This window comes from Capricornis sumatraensis, chromosome 8 (genome assembly GCF_032405125.1).
Source record: "Capricornis sumatraensis isolate serow.1 chromosome 8, serow.2, whole genome shotgun sequence".
Classification (NCBI taxonomy): domain Eukaryota; kingdom Metazoa; phylum Chordata; class Mammalia; order Artiodactyla; family Bovidae; genus Capricornis; species Capricornis sumatraensis.
In genome coordinates, this window is record NC_091076.1 from 111,380,118 (window position 1) to 111,398,594 (window position 18,477).

An 18,477-nucleotide genomic window follows, 5' to 3' on the forward strand; every position below is an offset into this window, starting at 1 on the left:
TCCATCCAACTATCCATCTGTCCCATCAATGTTCTATCTAACTATTCTATCTTTCCATCCATCCATCCATCCATCCACCTACCCAGAAAGAGAAGAGAGAGTGAGAGAGAAGGCAGTATTAGATCCATACATGGGAGCAAAGAGCGTGGGTGGAGCTGATCCTCAAACCCAGCATCTGGGTGACATGGCACCTCTGGATGTTAGAAGACAAGTCTTGCAGGGATCACGTTTTTACCTGTGGGCATCTCCTGTATCAGCCGTCTTCCTGTATGCTTCCAGACATTGCCACTCCTGGGGAATCCAAGAGAGAGCAGAAGGCGCAGAAACTTGGCAAATCCCTTGCTCTTGAAAGCCCTAAGGAAGACCCTTGCTTTCCACGGCCCTCTGGGCGCTTCTCCGAGGACACAGGTGGCGGCTGGGGCCCAGGGCTGTGGAGCCTGAGCCATCCCAGAGGCAGGGGTGGCATCTGAGCATCAGGAGTGGGGCTCCCTCTTGCCCCGCCCCCCCATCCCACGAGGCAGGAATGGTTGGGGCATGTTCATGATTCCATCCGCTCTTAGCCGCGTGGAACCTTGGGCTGGCTGGTCTAAGGGCAGCAGGGCCTCGATTTGTAGGGAGCGATAAATCCCACCCTGTCACCCTTCGGGCTGACTGAGCTGTGTGTTTTCCTTCACATGTTAGAGTCTCGAGACTTCAAGACTGGAGAGTAAATCTTTCACTGAGCCCGGCTCTTATTACTCCTGAGAAAACAGATTCAGAGAGGTTAGGTAACTTGATCAAATCCGCCTCTCCCGCTAATCGAAGTGTCAGAAAAGTGGGGCGCGGGTGGGTGGGCGGTATCAGCAAGAGGGACAAAGGCCACAAGGAGATTTGGGGGGCAGTGTGCTCCCTGTCTTGACTGTGGGTGTAGTTTCCTGGGTGGATACATACACCGAAGCTCATCAGGTTGCTCACTTTAAATTCCTGTGGCTCAGTATGTCAGTTCTCACTCAGTAAGGCTGCTGGAGAAGAGTCACCCATCTGGAGAGGGGCAGGGCAGGGGCTAGCCAGGAGGTTCACGCTTCCTTGAAACCTAGCGCTGCCTAAAAAGCAAAGCCTATTTGAAGTCGTGAAAATGCCTTTTCCCATAAAGCCATTTTTCCCTTTTTTAAAATTAAAAAAAATTAAAAATGGAAATGTAGTTGCTGAACAGTATTATATAAGTTACAGGTGTGCAGTATAGTGACACAATTTTAAAGGTTACACTCCAATGGTAGTTACTATAAAATATTGGCTATATTCCCCGTGCTGTGCATACATCCTTGTTTTACACCTAATACTTTGTACCTCTTACGCCCCCGCTTCTCCCCCTTCCTCCTCGCCGCTCCCCGCCCCTTGTCTTACCCCCCAGCGAAGTCCCATCCTGCCTAAGGGCTCGCGACCACGGGGCATCCCGGCGCCGTGGACCACGGAGCATCCCGGCGCCCGGGCGCACCTCACCTGCGGCGCCCCCGGCCCGCCGGCCCGACACCGCCCCCTGGCGCCAGGTGGCCGCCAGCGCCGCGCTCGCCGGGCGGGTGCAGCGCGCTGATTGGCCGGCGCGGATTCGGGTTCCCGGGGGCGCGGGTCGCGGGCGCGGCGGGCAGACTCGCTCCGCCTGGGCTCGGGGCCGCGGGCGCGCTCTCCGGGGGCTTCCCCTTCCGTCCCGCGCGTCCCGGTTCTGAGTCCCAGGGGCCAGGATGACCATCCGACACCAAGGCCAGCAGTACAGGCCGAGGATGGCGTTTCTGCGGAAGGTGAGCGCGGTGCCGTCCGCTGGGCCCTCCCGGGACCACCTCGGGGAAGTGCCGGCGGGGACGTGGGCAGGGCTGGGGCGGCCCTGTGGTCGGTTAGCGCCCCTTGTTATTGAGTGGCGGTTTGCCGTGTGTGTGTGTGTGTGTGTGTGTGTGTGTGTGTGTGTGTGTGTGTGTGTGTGTGGTGTGTGTGTGTCTGTGTGTCTGTGTGTGTGTCTGTGTGTGTCTGTGTGTCTGTGTGTCTGTGTGTCTCAGTCTGTATTGGTTAGCTTTCCTTGTAACCTGTTTATAGTGGAGAGTCTGGAGCGGGGCGATCGATGGTCGGCTGGAGGCTGAAAACAACCTGTTACTTGGGAGAGGAGGCGCGGCTGGGTCATTTCTGAGACAGTCTCCAGACGTTGTTGGAAGGCTCCCAGAGAGTAAATGAACGTGTTTACAGTTTTCTGATTCAAAGCGGCAGTATTTAAAGTGTGTGTGTGTCTGTGCGTGTGGTTAGTGTGTACACACAGAAATGGTGTGATTTGTAAGCTAGACAGACACCCTGCTTCCAGCATCCCTAGGTTGCTTGTTCAGCTGTGTGTATTTGTGCCCTCGGCTCTCTGGGCCGCTGCAGAAGTCAGGACCCTCCTGTCGCAAGGCTTTTTCAGACCAGGTGGCCAGGCGCTGGGTGTCTGTCCTGGGGACTTGTGCCAGGTGGAGTGCATCTTGCGGGGTGATGTATTTGGGGACAAAGTGGCTCATCTTGTTGTGGGCTCTTGGGATAACTGGTATCAGAGGAGGTTGGCAGAGGCTTCCATCCGGGGTCACTCACCCACGCTCACTTCCATCTGCAGTGAAGTGTCCTCTGTCTTAGGCTTATCCTGAGGAGAATTAGCTGAATCCTTTGTGACGGTAAGAGCTGCCCTGAACCCTTGGAGCTCAGCAAGCTATTGTTGTCAAAACTGCCCTGATTTGTCTTGTGGTGTTAAAAGCTGGGCGGTTTGGGCTACACTGGGGCACTGGCCGCCCTTGGTCCACTTAGCTCAGTAAGCTTGTGCGCCTGCCAGGTGTAGCGGTGTGAGAGTGCACAGCACAGGCGCAGCGTCGTCTCTCTGGGAAGAGCATCTGTTAGAGAGCTGTTGTTGAGTCAGTGTCTCAGCCGTGTCTGACTCCTTGCGACCCCACGGTCTGCAGCACGCCAGGCTCCTCTGTCCTCCACCGTCTCCTGGAGTTTGCTCAGACTCACGTCCGATGAGTCGGTGGTGCTATCTGGATCCCCAGGTGGTGCAGTGGTGAAGAATCCCCCAATGAATGAAGGAAACCAGGGTTCGATCCCTGGGTCAGAAAGATTCCTTGGAGAAGGACAAGACGACCCACTCCAGTGTTCCTGCCTGGGAAGGCCCGTGGACAGAGGAGCCTGGCGGGTGGCAGTCCGTGGGGCCCAAGAGTTGAACACCACTGACACGCAGTGAAGAGCGGCACCTAGGGAAACCTGGGGCTTGGACGCAAGAGTCGGGCGGGGCCGTGGGGGAGCCTCAAGGAGTGGGCAACTAGCTTGGGCCGCGAGAAGTTGATGATGGAAGGGCTGGTGGTGAAGGGCAGCTCAGGGTCCCCAGGTGATTTGAATGACGGTGCAGAGAAAAGGCCACAGGACATTGAGTGACATCTGGGGACGCTGTGGGGAGGGGGCTGCTCCTGGCATCTCTGCCCCCGGGCGCACAGGGCCTCTGGCCCCGCATGTCAGCAGCAGCAGCGCTAGAGGGGGCCCTGGAGGCTGGGGACCTGCCAGGCACAGGCAGAGCCGGGCGGCCAAGCCTGGGGGTCGGGGGAGGTGACACGTTTCCTGGGGGCCACGTCTACTGGTGAGTGGGAGACTCGGCAGAAACAAATGCAGAGCCCGCAGCAGCTGGCAGGGTGCCTCCCAGACGTCAGTCCGGTGGGCGGAGCAGGATTTGGGGAGGGGCCCGTGGCGGGGCCCAGGGGTGCCTCCCAGACGTCTGCCCGGTGGGCGGAGCAGGATTTGGGGAGGGGCCCGTCCGGGAGTGGTGCCCCCGGGGGTCGGAGAGCCGGGGCGATGTGACCCGGTGTCTGCTGGCCCCTGGCAGGCAGGCTCCTTTGCCGGAGCCTCGTCCCCTGTTGGCGGACAACCCCATGGTGCTGTTGACTTGCCCGCTGTCCGTGCAGAAAAGGGCTGATGATTATCGTCCCCCTGGGAACCTTCTCGGGCTGGGAGGAAAATTCCAGCCTGCGATCTTGCCCCGTGAGTGACAGCTCCCTCCTGCAGGAGCGGTGTGGGCGTGGGAGGTGGGACGCGGTTCCCGCTCCTGGTGACCCTGGAGTAGTCACGCTCAGCACGTGGCCTCCAACGCCCCCATCCTGCCCCCAGCTCGGGGTCACCCGGGGTCAGGCGAGGCCCGGGTCCCCCTCCATCCTCTTGCTGCCCAGGATCGTGTGGGGGCTGAGTCTGGGGGGCTGGAGGGGGGCTGACGTCTGGGGTGTGGGTGGCCGTCCCCCCGGGTCTCTGGGCCCCCAGGCACAGGGAGGAGCAGGGGGGAGTTGGCAGCAGTTGGAGCTGAAAGGAGGGGCCTCTCACCCGCTGAGGACCTGGGGCGTGGCTCAGACGGCCCCATCTGTGATGGGCACGGGGCCTTCCTGCTGGAGGCAGAGCTGGAACCTGGGTCTGCATGGCTGTGCTGGGCCACGACGGCAGAGGCAGGGCCCGGAGTGCACGCCCTGGCCGAGGTGTGCGCAGTGGTCCCCAGGCGGCTCTCTGTGGGGCCTGGGGGGCCGTCCCCTGCTGGTGTCCTCACGTGGCGCCCCCTCCCCCCGCCCGGTGTGTGTGTGTCAGTCGCTCGGTCGCGTCCGACTCTTTGCAACCCCTTTGCTCCCCAAGGAGCCCACCGGGCTCCTCTGCCCATGGGGTTTCCCAGGCAAGAATACAGGAGGGGATCTTCCCGACCCAGGGATTGAACCTGTGTTTCCTGAGCATCTCCTGCATTGCAGGTGGATTTGTTACCGCCTGAGCCACCAGGGAAGCTCTGTGTGTGTCTGAGTCCTACTTCGTCTCTTCAGTGGACACCAGCCAGGCCCGCCCTAATGACTTCCTTTTAACTTGGCCACCTTTGCAAAGACCCTGTCTCCGGATCCAGTCACATTCTGAGGTCCTGGGGGCCAGGACCTCAACCTATGAATCTGAGGAGTGGGCGCCATAAGAGAGTCTCTCAGAGATGGGACCACCAGCCAGAGTCCTGTGGTTTCCTCCCTGGAGAGACCTCGGGGAGACTTCCCTGGGGAACGTCTGAGGACGGTGGACCCAAACCCTGAATGTTCTTGAGGTCCCTTTGCTGCCCACCCCCGCCAGCTCCACTTTCTGAGAAGTGTGACACCTGCCAGGGAGAAATCTGACTCCCCTCATCATGTTTTTAAAATAACTCTCATTATTCCTCCTCTGAAGGTTATTTTCAAATCCTTTGTAACTAGATTTCTCTCTTTTTTTTGATGCAAAGAGAAGGAGTCAACCCCTCTGACTTTCTGCTGGAGAAACTCAGGTTTCTAACTCATAACTTGGGTTTCTATTTCTTCTCCAACGTATGGGGGCTTGGACTCCATGAAATGCTGCTATTTCATCTCATACACGTTTTGGGATAAACGTGGATTTTCTTCTGGGAGCTAACGTGGGAAATGGGGCCCCGGGCTCTCACGTCCGAATGGCAGGCAGCCTTGGGAGGAGCAGGCACGTCCCAGGCTCACGGGCGGGCACGAGTCCAGAAGTGGTGCTTCCTGCAGCCCGAGGCCCCTCGGTCCCCACCCGTGTCCAAGAGAAGCACCCCCTCCACCCTCCTCCCAGGGCGTCCCCTCGCTCCCCTCTACTGTGAGCCTCTCGGCTGGCCCAGCGGCCTGAGATGGCAGTGGGCTCCTGGTTGTAAGCGCCCCATGTTCCTCTTGCCATCTTTTGCTCCCTTGGTGCCCCTCAGCTGACCCAGGCAGTTCTGTTTTGCAGATCGAGGCCCTTGTGAAGGACATGCAGGACCCAGACACAGGGGTCAGGGTGCAGAACCAGAAGGTCACGGTCGTCAGCATCCCTCACGCCATGACGGGTAAGGTGTCTGGCAGTTTGGTCTTGGCCTGAGCAGGCCACACACAGGTGTTGGCAAACTAGAGCCCACAGGCCAGAAGCGGCCCCTGTTCTGTATTTGTGAATAAAGTTTTATTGGAACAGATCCACATCCCCATTTATGTATTGTCGGTGGCTGCTTTTGCACTGTGGTGGCAGAGTTAACACCCACACACCCACACAGACACACACACCCACACAGACACACACACCCACACAGATGCACACACCCACACACGAGTCCAGCGTCCAGCCTCTCATCCCTTGTCTAGGCGTGTGAGCCGCTGTCCTTCCTGGCACCTGGGGCCCCCTCGGTTCCCGGATTTGGGACGCTGCCCACTCAGCCACGGTCCCCCTCGTTTGCCCTACGTGGTGAATCCCAGTGGCAGTCGGAGCCTCTGTTGTGCGGCATTGGCGCTGCTCAAAGCAGACTGGGTCAGCGCCACTGCCCCCTCGGAGGGCAGGTGGCTGGGGCTTAGGGAACGATGGGGCTGACGTGCGAGCTGAGATCAGCACAGACCACGCAGTGAACACCCCGGGAGCCCCCTAATCCCATCTGATCTATTTCAGGAAGCGCCCAAGTGGATGCGAAAGCCCTCGGCTCCTTGGCGGGGAGTGCTAACCTGTCTGCTGCCAGCTAGGGGTGGGGGGCTCCCCTTCTTGGTGTGCACGCCTCTGTGTAGAGACGTGGGGTGGACCGTCTAATAACACACCCAGTCCTGGGATTTTAAGTCGGATTTTCAGTGAAGACGTCTGCTTTTGAATAAGCAAGGGGCTGAATAAAGGCGAGAGCGACAGAGGCCCCTCTGGGAGCCGTCACCGTGGCACGTGGACGTGGGGAGTGGGTGGCTGGATGTGTGTGCCTTCAGGACGTGTGTAGGAAGGGGCGGGTACAGGCTGTGCCCCCCACCCCAGGGCACAGGCAGTGGAGTTCAGACCCTGGCTCCCCCCTGTGGTGTGTTTCGTGGGCCAGTTTCCACTCAGGCAGGGCACCCAGCTCAGCCCTTGGGAAGCAGGCTGGGGTTGCTAGAAAGAGTGGTGGTTGGTATTTGCTCGATGGCGTGGGAGCTGGGGTGCATCTTTGTTGTGAGACGACGCTGCCGCCTCCGACGAGGAGCGTGTCCTGCTGAGGGGCCAGGGCCTGGCTGAGCAGGAGACACACAGCTTCCTTGAGGTCCCATATCCACTCTTGGCTGCTGGTGGGACTCGGCCTGTCCTGGCCCTTGGATCAGCGTGAATCCTTGGGAGGGCTCCCCAGGCCCCGATCCTGTCCCTGCCTGCCTCCGCTGCCTTCTTACTCGCCGGCCTCCCATCTGCGTTGCCCCCGGGCCAGCCCTCAGATGTGCAGGGTGCAAGGGCAGATGGAGCCCACATTCCACGGTCTGAAGTTATAAACGAGACTACAGGGTGTTCCTAAGAAAGTGTCTCATCCTTCTGCTTTGACAGAAGCCTTTATGATGACTGAAAAGCCAGGCTTGGATGTAGCACTGGCCGTCAGAGTTTTGCTGGGGAACGTAGTGGCGTCAGAGACCCAGCACCCCGACCCTGGCGCACTCCCTTCCCCTCCCATCCAGGTTCTCATTACTGCCGGGACTGAGCTCCGTCCAGAGCTCCATGGACAGCTTGTTTGGGGCTGTTTTTTTTTTTTCCAACAGTCAAGACTTAGTGTGTTTACCTCCCTCTTGATGAATGACAGTCCAGGCACCCGTTATTGTATCAATAAGAAAAGAGAGTCAGTACCTTGGAGAGGTGAAGGCTGAGGGGGTGGCAGGGACATGGGGTGAAAGTCTGGCTGGACTCACATTGTGGGAGGCCCTGAATCATGGGCTGGGGGTTCAGACTGGACACAGTTGGGGGGTGGGGTTCAGGGAGGTCCCTGGAGGATCTGAGCAGCAGGACGAGATCACGGCTGGACAGGGAGGCGGCCAGTTGGGCAGCAGCGTGTGGGTGGGTGTCGGGGAGGCTCTGACGTTGGCCAGACCCTTCTGCTTTGCAGGAAGCGACGTCCTCCAGTGGCTCAGCCAGCGCCTGTGGATCTCCGGACTGGGTGAGAGCTCCTTCTGTCCTCAGCCCGACCGAGGGCTGCTGTGGCATCACCCCGGGGCATATCTGGGCGCGGCTGGGTGGGGCTCAGCCTGTGTCTCTGAGAAACTGACCTTTTAGTTGGTGAGATGAAGCCTTTGTGAGTAAAACAGCCAGACTGGAAGGGGTGATAACCGGGGGGACACAGTTGTTTCTTCGTCCAAAATACCGAGAGTGTGTGAATCACAGGCTTCCCTGGTGGCTCAGATGGTAAGAATCTGCCTGCAAGGCGAGAGGCCCAAGTTTGATTACTGGGTCAGGAAGATCCCCTGAAGCAGGGAATGGCAACCCACTCCATTCTTGGCTGGAAGAATCCCATGGACAGGGGAGCCTGGCGGGCCACAGTCCATGGGGTTGCAAAGAGTCAGACACGACTGCAGTGACTAACGTGGCCACTGCTACTACTAAGTCGCAGGATTAACTGGGGAGGAGTCAGTCAAGAAGGACTTCCTGGAGGGGTCATGCACACGTGCATTTCGTCTGGAAGGAGATGGTGCCTGTGAAGTGTGGAGGGGAGCTCGGAGGGTCTGGACCCGGGGTGCAGGCAGAGTCCAGCTTGGGGCAGAAGTCGGCTGCCCCTTCCTGCCTCTCACGGGGTGAAGAAGGGTCTGTTGGTCACAGACACTCTCCCTGCTCCTGGGTTTCTCCAGACTCAATGGTGTTCTTCCAGGAAGTCCCCATCTATCACCCCTAACCTGGCCCCCATCAGCCCTGGGGTTCACTGGCTCCCCTCCAGAAGCACTGAGTTGTCACTGGGGCGACCAGGCTGGGGGACATTCTGGGACTGTCTCCTCAGCTGGTACTTGTCCACAGTGAAGGTCAGGAACCGCTGCTCCCACTTCTTGGCCAAAGTGCTGTGAGGATGGGGGTGCCCGTCCTGGCATTTGGGGTGCTGTGCGGGGGCGGGGCGGTGAGCTTCTGCCCTTGGCCCCTGCTCTTAACTTCCTTGTCTCACCTGCTCCTCCCCAGAGGCCCAGAACTTGGGCAACTTCATCGTCAAGTACGGCTACATTTACCCGCTGCAGGACCCCAAGAACCTCACTCTGAAGCCCGACAGCAGCCTCTATCGATTTCAGGTGAGCCTCGGCCTTGGCCTGAGGTGTTGGTGCGGCGGGGCGTCATCTGGAGCTGTAACTGGTTGGCTTCACGTCCTCCCAGAGCTTTAGAAACGGTGGCAGAGGTGGAGACATGTTTCAGGCTATGGGGCGGGGGGCCCGGGGCACACAGCCCGTGTCAGCCCGGCCCCTGGTTTCTCTCGTAGACGCCGTACTTCTGGCCCACCCAGCAGTGGCCGGCTGAAGACGTCGACTACGGTAAACCGCGCCCACCCCAGGCCTGGCGAGGGCTGCCCGTGCTGCCTAGCTGCACGCTGCGTCTGGGTGGCGTCTGCGGCCGTCACGACCTTTTTTACGTCCGTCCTTGTCTGTGTCAGGAGTGGCTCCTGGGGGGGCGGGAGCGGGTCTGGGGGTGTCCTGTCTGCCACGCTGAGCACGGCAGCCTCGTGCATAGAGGGGTTTCGAAACGCGATGAGGGTGGAAAATGATGTCGTTTTCTTTTCCAGCCATCTATCTGGCCAAGCGGAATATCAAGAAGAAAGGGATTTTAGAGGAATACGAGAAGGTGTGGAGACGCTTTCAAGTATAGGCGCTTGTAACTGAGTGCAGCGTAGCCGTGAGCTGCTTTCCCCGTCCCCCCGTTACTCCATTCACGGGCGCTCGTCGCCCCTCCGTCCCTCATCCCCATCCCTCATCCTGCGTCCATCCTTCGTCCGCCCATATGTTAATATTTGGAAGCAGCTGGGTGGAGTAAATTCTCGCCCACGTTGTCCTAGGGTTTCTCCTGCTGTAGTTTAAGCCCTTGTCTCAGTAACTCCTGGGCCCACAGGAGTGACCACGTTCCTTTTTCTGTCCCCAGGTAAGAGGACCTAACATGTGTGATAATGCACATTATAGGATGGACAGATTTTTTTAAACACCTTTTATTTTGTGGTGGAGTATAGCGGATTAATGCTGTTGGAATAGAGTCAGGTGGACTGTAAAGGGACCCAGCCGTACATACACGTGGGTCCATTCTCCCCCAGACTCCTCTGCCGTCCAGGCTGGCACACAACGCTGAGCAGAGTTCCCTGTGCTGGACAGGAGGTCCTTGTTTATCCACTTTAAATAGAGCTGCGTGCACAGGTCCACCCCAGACTCCCTGACTACCCCTTCTCGGCATCCTCCCCGCTGGCAGCCATAAGTTCCTTCTCTAAGTCTGTGAATCTCTTTCTGTTTTGTAAACGAATTTCTTTGTATAATTTCTTTTTAGATTCCACATATGAGGGGTGTCATAGGCTGTTTCTGCTTCTCTGTCTGATTTACTTCGCTCAGCATGACTATCTCTAGGTCCAGGATGGAGAGATTTGAACCTGAGTGTGAGAAGGGAAAACAGCAGTGCAGGCTTTTGTTTCGGGCAGAATAAGTCAGATTTCTCAGAGAACACACCCCAGTCCTCAGAAGGCTGGGTTTCTGGGCAGATGGCAACAATCTTGCTGTGTTTCCTTTGTGAAAGTGAGAGTATTAGTTGCCCAGTTGTGTCCAACTCTTTGGGACCCCATGGACTGTAGCCCCCCAGGCTCCTCTGTCCATGGAATTCTCCAGGCAAGATCCTGGAGTGGCTTGCCATTCCCTTCTTCAGGGGATCTTCCCGACGCAGGGACTGAGCCCAGCTCTCCCACACTGCAGACTCTTTACTGTCTGAGCCGCCAGGGAAGCCCCAGACGCGTTTTCAGAAGGGCCAGCATCACGCATAGTGTTAGCTCTGTGGGTTTGTGGTGCTCTGCTGCTGACTGTTAAGTTTCCACATTCTTCTCCACACAACTCCCATCTTCCTAATCAGACTAGGATACATTTATTAAAAAAAAAATCCAAGCCCACCTGTGGCTTCTGTTATGAAAGCTTGTTGAGGATTCGGCATCACCCTGCAAATGAGCGCCTTCGCACAGCGGGGTGAGAGGGGCGTTTGGCTGGGTCTCCTGGTTGACTTAGGGCTCCCTGCCCACTGCACAGAGCAGAGCTCCTGAGGCTCAGCGTTCTCATTTTGTCTTCCTCTAGGAAAACTACAATTTCTTGAACAAAAAAATCAACTACAAGTGGGACTTCATCATCATGCAGGCCAGAGAGCAGTACCGGTGAGTTCGCGCTCAGCCCGGTCCTCTGGTATCCCTTCGCCCTCCCTTCTTTCCTTGTTTCTTTTAAAAAATGAGCTTTTATTGGGCGGCTGTGTGTTAAACAGCGGGCTAGGCGTAAGGAAGGGAGAGGCATCGTCCGGGGAGCCTGGCGGGCAAGCAGACAGGCCACGAGGCCTCAGTGAGTTGAGGCGCACGTTTGGGTTTGGAGGAGGAGCTGCAGAAGCAGCAGTGAGCCTGGAGGCAGCGGAGGGGGGTGCCCGGAGGAGGAGGAGGGGGCGCGTGGTGGGAGGACGGTGGGGGGGGGCAGGGAGGGCGAGGAGCCGGGGTGGGGGGTGCCCGCCTGAAGCCGGAGCTGGCACAGAGAATGGCAGGAGTGAGGCTGGAGGTGTCAGCATCCAGACTGGGAGAGGGTACTCTACTCAGCACTGCTGGATGGTGAGCAGCCTCAGTTCACACGTCATGAGCTCAAAGAAGCTTATCTTCTTTTTAAAAAAAAAATTTTATCGGCGTGTAGTTAGAGAAGGAAATGGCACCCACTCCAGTATTCTTGCCTGGGAAATTCTATGGCCAGAGGAGCCTGGTGGGCTACAGTCCACGGGGTCGCAAAGAGTCAGACACGACTGAGCGGCTCCACAATAACTGCTGTGTTAGTTGGGGTGTATGGCAAAGTGGATCATCAGTCACACACACGCGCATGCCCAGTCCTTTTAGACTCTTTTCTCATGTGGTCAGTACAGAGTATTGGCTCGAGTTCCCTGTGCATACCGTAGGTTCTTATTAGTACCTGGTTTATTCACGGTGGTGTGTGTCTGTCTTTTCTGATTAGCGGTTGTTAACTGTACACAGATCACCCGGAAGCTTCGTGCTCCAAATGGCAACAGTTGTTTGACCTCTCAAGGACGTTTCTGTAGCTCTGGAATCGGGGACGGCTTAGTTGGAGGCTGTGAATCAGAGCCTCTCGTGAGGCTGCAGTCACGAAACAGTCAGACGAGTAGTCAGGAACAATTATAGAATGACATGTGGGGTCATGAACTTTAAGGACACGGCTTGCGCACTCATGCAGAATCAGGGATGGCCCCTGTGGTGCTTTTAAAATCTGTCTACAGTTCTGAGGGCTTCCCAGGTGGCTCAGTGGTGAAGGATTCACCTGGAGTGCAGGAGACCCAGGTTTGATCCCCGGGTCGGGAAGGGCCCCTGGAGAAGGGCCTGGCAACCCACTCCAGTATTCTTGCCTGGAAACCCCATGGACAGCGGAGCCTGGGGGACCACAGTCCAGGGGTCACAGAGAGTGGGACACTGCGGGTCTGAGCGCGCACGGTTCGGTGACCCCCGTCCACCCTGAGGGGGAGGGCTTGGCCTTCACCCCTTCCTCCCCTCGGGGTCTCTCCAGGAGGTCCCTTGGCCTTCCTCACAGCATCAGGCATCTCACCACCTACAGGTGGTCGGAAGCTCTGAGGGCAAATACTACAGGGAAGGAGGGTGGCGGCTGCCCGCTTCCATGGCCCAGCCTCAGAAGCTGCACAGGGCCGCCTTCCTGACGTGCTCTGTTGGTCAAAACAGCCAGAAACCCCGCCCGGTCTCTGTGGGGGAGGACACAGACCCTCCTCACAGTGGGGGGACCCGCAGACAGATTTATAAGGTGCCACAGTGGCCACCCCGATCCTTCAAGCAGCACACGGAATGTGTCCCTAGGGCACACAGCGAAACTTGTGATTTTGTATTTATTTCTTGACTCTTTCTCTAATATTTAGACCAGAAGCTATTCAAGGGCAAGACACATGTTTGTGTGTCACGCCGTTTGGAAATACCATTTACTGGGTGACTTAAACGGCAGACATTCATTTTCTCACAGGCCTGGAGGCGGGGAAGTCAGAGTTCACGGTTCTGCCAGGGTTTGGTTTCTGATGTTGCCTCTCTTCTCGGCGTGCAGATGGCTGGCGGCCTTTTTGTTGGTGGGGGGCGGTGGGGAGAGGAGAGAGGCTGTCCTGTGTCTTCTGTCCCCAGGGCACGAACCCTGTCCTAAGGGCCCCACCCACATGCCCTCATCTAGCTGCTTCTAAACTCTAAATGCCTCTTGAAGGCCCCCCCTCCAGGTACTGTCACCCTGGGAGCAAAGGCTTCAGCACTCGAATTTCGGGGGGGAGTTGCTAACGTTCAGACCTTCACAGTCTGGTTCTCCCAGTGCTTGGATCAGAGTGGAGATCAATAAATACAACATAAATGACTGTGGGAATGAGTGAACGATTGATCGATTAAGGGACACTTTTGCTTTAAAGATCATAAAGTGACAAACTAAGATAATTCCCCGCGCATGGTTCTCTAGGAGCCCATTCTCCTCCAATAAGCTCCGTCGCAGACAAGCAAAGCCAGGGACGAGACAGCAGTAAATCAGCCCTCGACTGTATTTCCAGGGCTGCCAGCGTCATGGAAAGTCCCCAGTGCCCCAGGCCATCTGTGGTCCATCTGCCTGGCTAGTTGACCCAGTAGAAGACCCACTTAGGTTGGCAAGGGGACAGCGTTTATAGTTAACTTCTGGAGGAGGTTGCAAAGCGCCCCACGGGAAGGGCCCTCCCCGCCCACCTTGCTCGCTGGGTGTTCTGAAGTTACTCAAACATGTGAGCTGGCACGCGAACCCGCCGACCCAGTCTTGAGAGGGTGTGTGCGTCATCCTGCGTTGCCTGGGAGAACAGAGCCTCCCGGAGCAGAGCGCAGGTCGCCGTGGAAACAGTGCTGATGGGTCCGCGGTGAGATAAGGAGCATGGCCTCGTTTCCTACCTGTGATGGCGGGGCAGACTGCGATGGGAAGGAACACAAGCAGCCTTTCCCAGGAATCAGCTAGGGGCTCAGGAGAACTCTGCCTTGGCATAAATTCTCTGAAGCCGCAGAGTGGAAGAGACGCTGGAGAGAAGCCGGGACTCCCCGTGCAGGCTCTGGAGTTGCTGGCCGCCCCCTCCCTCGGACGTTGATGACGTTGTTTATCAGAGCAGGGGAAGTTCAGAAGCCGGGTGGGTGGATGTCAGCCCGGAAAGTCCTCCCTGCTCCTGCAGGGGTGACGTGGGTGGGGATGGTCCGACCCTCAGCTGGTCATGGGGGCCTGGATCGCCTCACGCCCCGTGCTCCTGGGGGGAGCCGGACTCTGGGACCCATGCCCAGTTCAGGTCCCGCCTCTGCCCGCTGGTGGCCCTGTGACCCTCGGTGGGGGCTCAGCCTGTCTCTCTGCTTCAGTCCCTGGGCTGCAAGGAGAGGCTCGCTCACGGGGAGGCTCTGGTGAGTCAGAACGTGTAGAAGTTCTAAAAAAAAGAAAAAAGTTCTGAGCAGGGAGCGGGGTGCTCAGCACCTAAGTGCGGCATTGAGGTTTGCTTTTTTCATCATCATCATCATTATTATGGCAAATACAGCTTATCTGGGCAGATCCGGAGAGTGGTCTGGAATGGGGTCCATCAGGAATGGGATCCATCAGGAAGGGGGTCCATCAGGAAGGGGGTGCATCAGGAAAGGGGGGTCCATCAGGAAGGGGGGGCCATCAGGAAGGGGGTCCATCAGGAAAGGGGGGTCCATCAGGAAAGGGGGTGCATCAGGAAGGGGGTGCATCAGGAAAGGGGGTGCATCAGGAAGGGGGTCCATCAGTGAGCAAGGGATGCGGCATCTTTCTGGCCTCCAACGTGGCTTGTGGCTTTTCAGGGCCGGGAAGGAGCGGAACAAAGTGGACCGATGCGTGCTGGACTGCCAGGAGAAGGCGTACTGGCTGGTGCAGCGGTGCCCTGTGAGTCCCCTCTCCTGGCTCACCCGCCTCCTCTTACGCCTGCCTGTCCCACCCATACTCCCCACCCGCGTGCGGCTCATCTCTCTGGGCTGGAACTGACTCTGCAGGAGCTCAGTGTTGGCTCGCGTCCAGCCTCTGGCTGGCAGAGGAAACTGACTGACTGGATGGAGTCTGCCCGCGGCCGCTCTGTTGGTGTCCGGAGGGACCGGAATGAGCCTGCCTGGTGTGAGGGCTGGGACGCGAAGCCTTGGGAAAAGAATATGAGAAGAAAAACTGCACTTCTCTGGGGCCCAGTGGTTAAGACTCTGCTCCGGGTGCGGGGGCTTAGGTTCACTCTCTTGTTGGGGAACTAAGATGCCACGCATTGCATGGTGCGGTCAAAAAATTAAAAGATGATGAGGAAAGAACTCGAGCCCAGGCCACACGGCACGCGTTGCGGAACCGGAGTCGCCTGGCGGTGGCCACGCCCCGGTTCCCGCGCCGCCTCTCCCTTCCTCGTCTGCCGGTCCCGCTGGCGGGCGCGCGAGGAGGGGGTGCGCGTGTGCTCAGCCTGGGGGTTCGAGCGCGGGGCTCGGGGGCGGTAAGAAGCCGAGAGAGACCCGCCGTGACGGCCACGTGCCCTGTCAGCGCGTTCCGGGGAAGGCCGGCCTCGCCCCGCAGCGCAGCACAGGCGGTGTCTGTTCCCGCCTGCGCCGGGCCCGGATCCCTGCAGGCGACGGGATTCGGAGAAGTCCGCTGTCCAGAACCGCGCTCCTCTTCCGGGAGCCGAGTTCTCAGCACCAGAGTGACTGCGTCCCCCACGGTGTCCAAGCTCCTGGACTGTTTGAACTGGGAGCCCGTCAGCGTTTGGCCGTTCCGCTCACTTTCTTTCTGGATTCAGAACAGAGAGCCCATACGCGTTCCACCCGTGAAGGCGTTGTCGTGGACGCCGTGCTGGCCTGGGCTCCGCGCTAGGCCTCAGGCGATTTCTTTCTCCTTCAGAAAGAGCTTCGTCCTCTCTTTGGCTGTCTCGGGTCCTCCCTGCGGCACGCGGGGCCTTTGGCGGCGGCGTGTGGGATCCAGCTCCCCGACCGGGGACGGAAGCCGGGCCGGTGCGTGGGGAGCGCGGAGTCTTGGGCAGGGAGCCCCGGGCACGGCCCTGCGCGCACCTTCCTGCGCCACCCCTCGGCCCGTGTGGGAGGCACTGCAGTTAGTCTCGTTTGCTGGTGAGGGAGCAGAGCCCCAGGGCTGGCGCCAACTCCCTGTGAGAGCCGGCGCCCCGCTCCCCTCCCGCAGAGCTCCTCTGCCCCCCACGACTGCGCCGCGTGGTCTCACTGGGCGCGCAAGGCCTTGGTCACCTCCTCAGGCATGAGAGCGTCACGTGACTGCTGCTCAGCGGCCCCTGCCTCCTCGTGGGTGGCCCTGGGGAGCTGTGTTCAGAACGAGGCCCGATGTGAAAGCACACGTGCACAGGCGTGAGCACATGTGAACAGACATGAGCTCACGTGAAAGACGCGAGCAGACGTGAGCACACGCGAGCAGACGTGCGCACACACGAGCAGACGTGAACAGACGTGAGCACACACGAACAGACGTGAACAGGCATGAGCACACGTGAAAGACGCGAGCAGACGTGGGCAGACATCAACAGCGTGAGCACATGTGAACAGACATGAGCACACGTGAACAGATGTGAACAGACGTGAGCAGACACGAAGCCGCTCTCACACCCCGGCCCCCTCGCGGCTGCTCCTCTCCATCGGAACTGGACCAGGGTGTCCCTGAATCTCTTCTCCCCGAGTTTTTTTTAAAACTCTCAGCCTCTTGATGGCCTGGAGCGTTGGGATGAGGGCAGCGTCTTGTCTGAGGAGCATCTGCTTTGAAGGTCTGTCTTGGGCGGGGATGGAGCGATCTGACTGACAGGCCAGCAGCCCAGGCCGTCAGACGGTCTCCGGGAGCACTCATTGAGAGCGTCCACCCTGGGCTGCACGCAGCTGGGCGGCTCCCCGTCTGCTGACGGCCACCGCTGCCCTTGTTTCCTGTGCCCTGACGTCAGCTCTGAGGGGGTCTCCATTCCAGCTGCCTCTGGGGTCCCAGAAACTGCATCAGAGTGTGGGTCAAGTGTGTGTGTGTGTGTGTGTGTGTGTGTGTGAGAGAGAGTGTAAGATTGTTTTCTGTCTCCCGGGGATGGGAGTTCCCAGATGGTTGCCTGCACCAAACAAACAGAGGAAGTGAAAGACCTGAATCGCTGGCCCGGAGGAGTTCAGAGCTGGGGCAGGACTGGCCGGGGAGGCGGCCTGGTGGAGGCGGCAGAGCCGGAGACCAGCTCTGGGCCCGGCCTCTCCACCGTGATCTCAGGGTGGACACGAGGCCTTGCCTGGTGACAGCGACCCTCCGTTGTGAGCGTCCATCGTGCTAAATCCTACAAGAACCAGACAGACAGGAGGGATCATCTCTGGTTCTCAGCACAGAGAGAAGTCGTTTCCAAGATCCTCCCCCCAGCTGGGGGACGGCAGGATCCAGATCAGAACTTCTGGGTGCTTGACTGAAGCCTGGACTCTCAAGAGCAGTGAACCGTGGAGCGCAGCAGTTGGGAGGCCCCTGTGCCAATCCCATGAACTCTGATCCAGTCTGCGTGTTAATCCATCCACCCATCCACCCTCCCCCCGCCCACCCATCCATCCACCCCACATCCACCCACCCACCCAACCTCCCATCCTTCCATCCATCCACCCATCTATTTATTTATCCATCTATCCACCCAGTCCCTTGGACTGCAAGGAGATCAAACCAGTCCATCCTAAAGGAAATCAAACCTGAATATTCATTGGAAGGACTGATGCTGAAGCTCCAATGTTTTGGCCACCTGATACAAAGAGGCCGACTCAGTAGAAAAGACCCTGATGCTGGGAAAGATGGAAGGCAAAAGGAGAAGAGGGTGGCAGAGGATGAGATGGTTAGACAGCATCACTGACTCAATGGACGTGCATCTGAGCAAACTCCGGGAGATAGTGGAGGACAGAGGAGCCTGGACTGCTGCAGTCCGTGCGGCACAGAGTCAGATCTGACTTAGTGACTGAGCCACAACCACCACCCACCCACCCACCCACCCACCCATCCACCCATCCACCCATCCGTCCATCCACCCTCCCTCCCTTCCTCTGGGGATGCTATGGTGGACCCCAGAGGAAGGGGAAGACCCCCCCGCACCTGGGGAACCTTACATGCCCCTGTAGCTCCCCACAGATTGGGCCACAACCCTCAGCTTGGTCTCACGATGGGCAGCTTGGCCAGAATCCAAAGTTGATCAGAAACTGGAGACTCGCGCTGCAGTGGTCCTTACACTGATTTTTTCCTCATTCAGCCAGGAGTGAACGACGTGCTGGACTACGGCCTGGACCGAGTGACTAACCCAAATGAAGACCAGGTAAACCAGGTCAGTCTCTGCTGCGCATGTTGGGCGAGGCCTGGGCCCGGGGGTCTTAGGCTGGGCAGGTGGCCACGTGTCGTTGTCTGTGTCTGTAGGGCAGCGGAGCCTCTGCCCTGAGACGGCCCGGGAGAGCAGGCCTGTGCGCACTGTGGTGTCAGAGACGGGAGGCCAGGGCAGGGGTTCTGGTCA

General features: G+C 58.5%; 1 protein-coding gene across 1 annotated transcript in view; it reads left to right on the forward strand.

Annotated features, from left to right (window-relative positions):
• The first annotated feature begins 1,718 nt into the window (after positions 1-1,718).
• RGS9 (regulator of G protein signaling 9) overlaps positions 1,719-18,477 on the forward strand; it is a 49,530-nt gene continuing 32,771 nt past the window's right edge. Inside the window, exons 1-9 of the mRNA XM_068976891.1 lie at positions 1,719-1,775; positions 5,752-5,848; positions 7,862-7,912; positions 8,917-9,023; positions 9,209-9,260; positions 9,509-9,567; positions 11,040-11,116; positions 14,798-14,879; positions 18,223-18,285. Coding sequence (XP_068832992.1) covers positions 1,719-1,775; positions 5,752-5,848; positions 7,862-7,912; positions 8,917-9,023; positions 9,209-9,260; positions 9,509-9,567; positions 11,040-11,116; positions 14,798-14,879; positions 18,223-18,285 — 645 coding nt within the window. The remainder of the gene's footprint in view (positions 1,776-5,751; positions 5,849-7,861; positions 7,913-8,916; positions 9,024-9,208; positions 9,261-9,508; positions 9,568-11,039; positions 11,117-14,797; positions 14,880-18,222; positions 18,286-18,477) is intronic.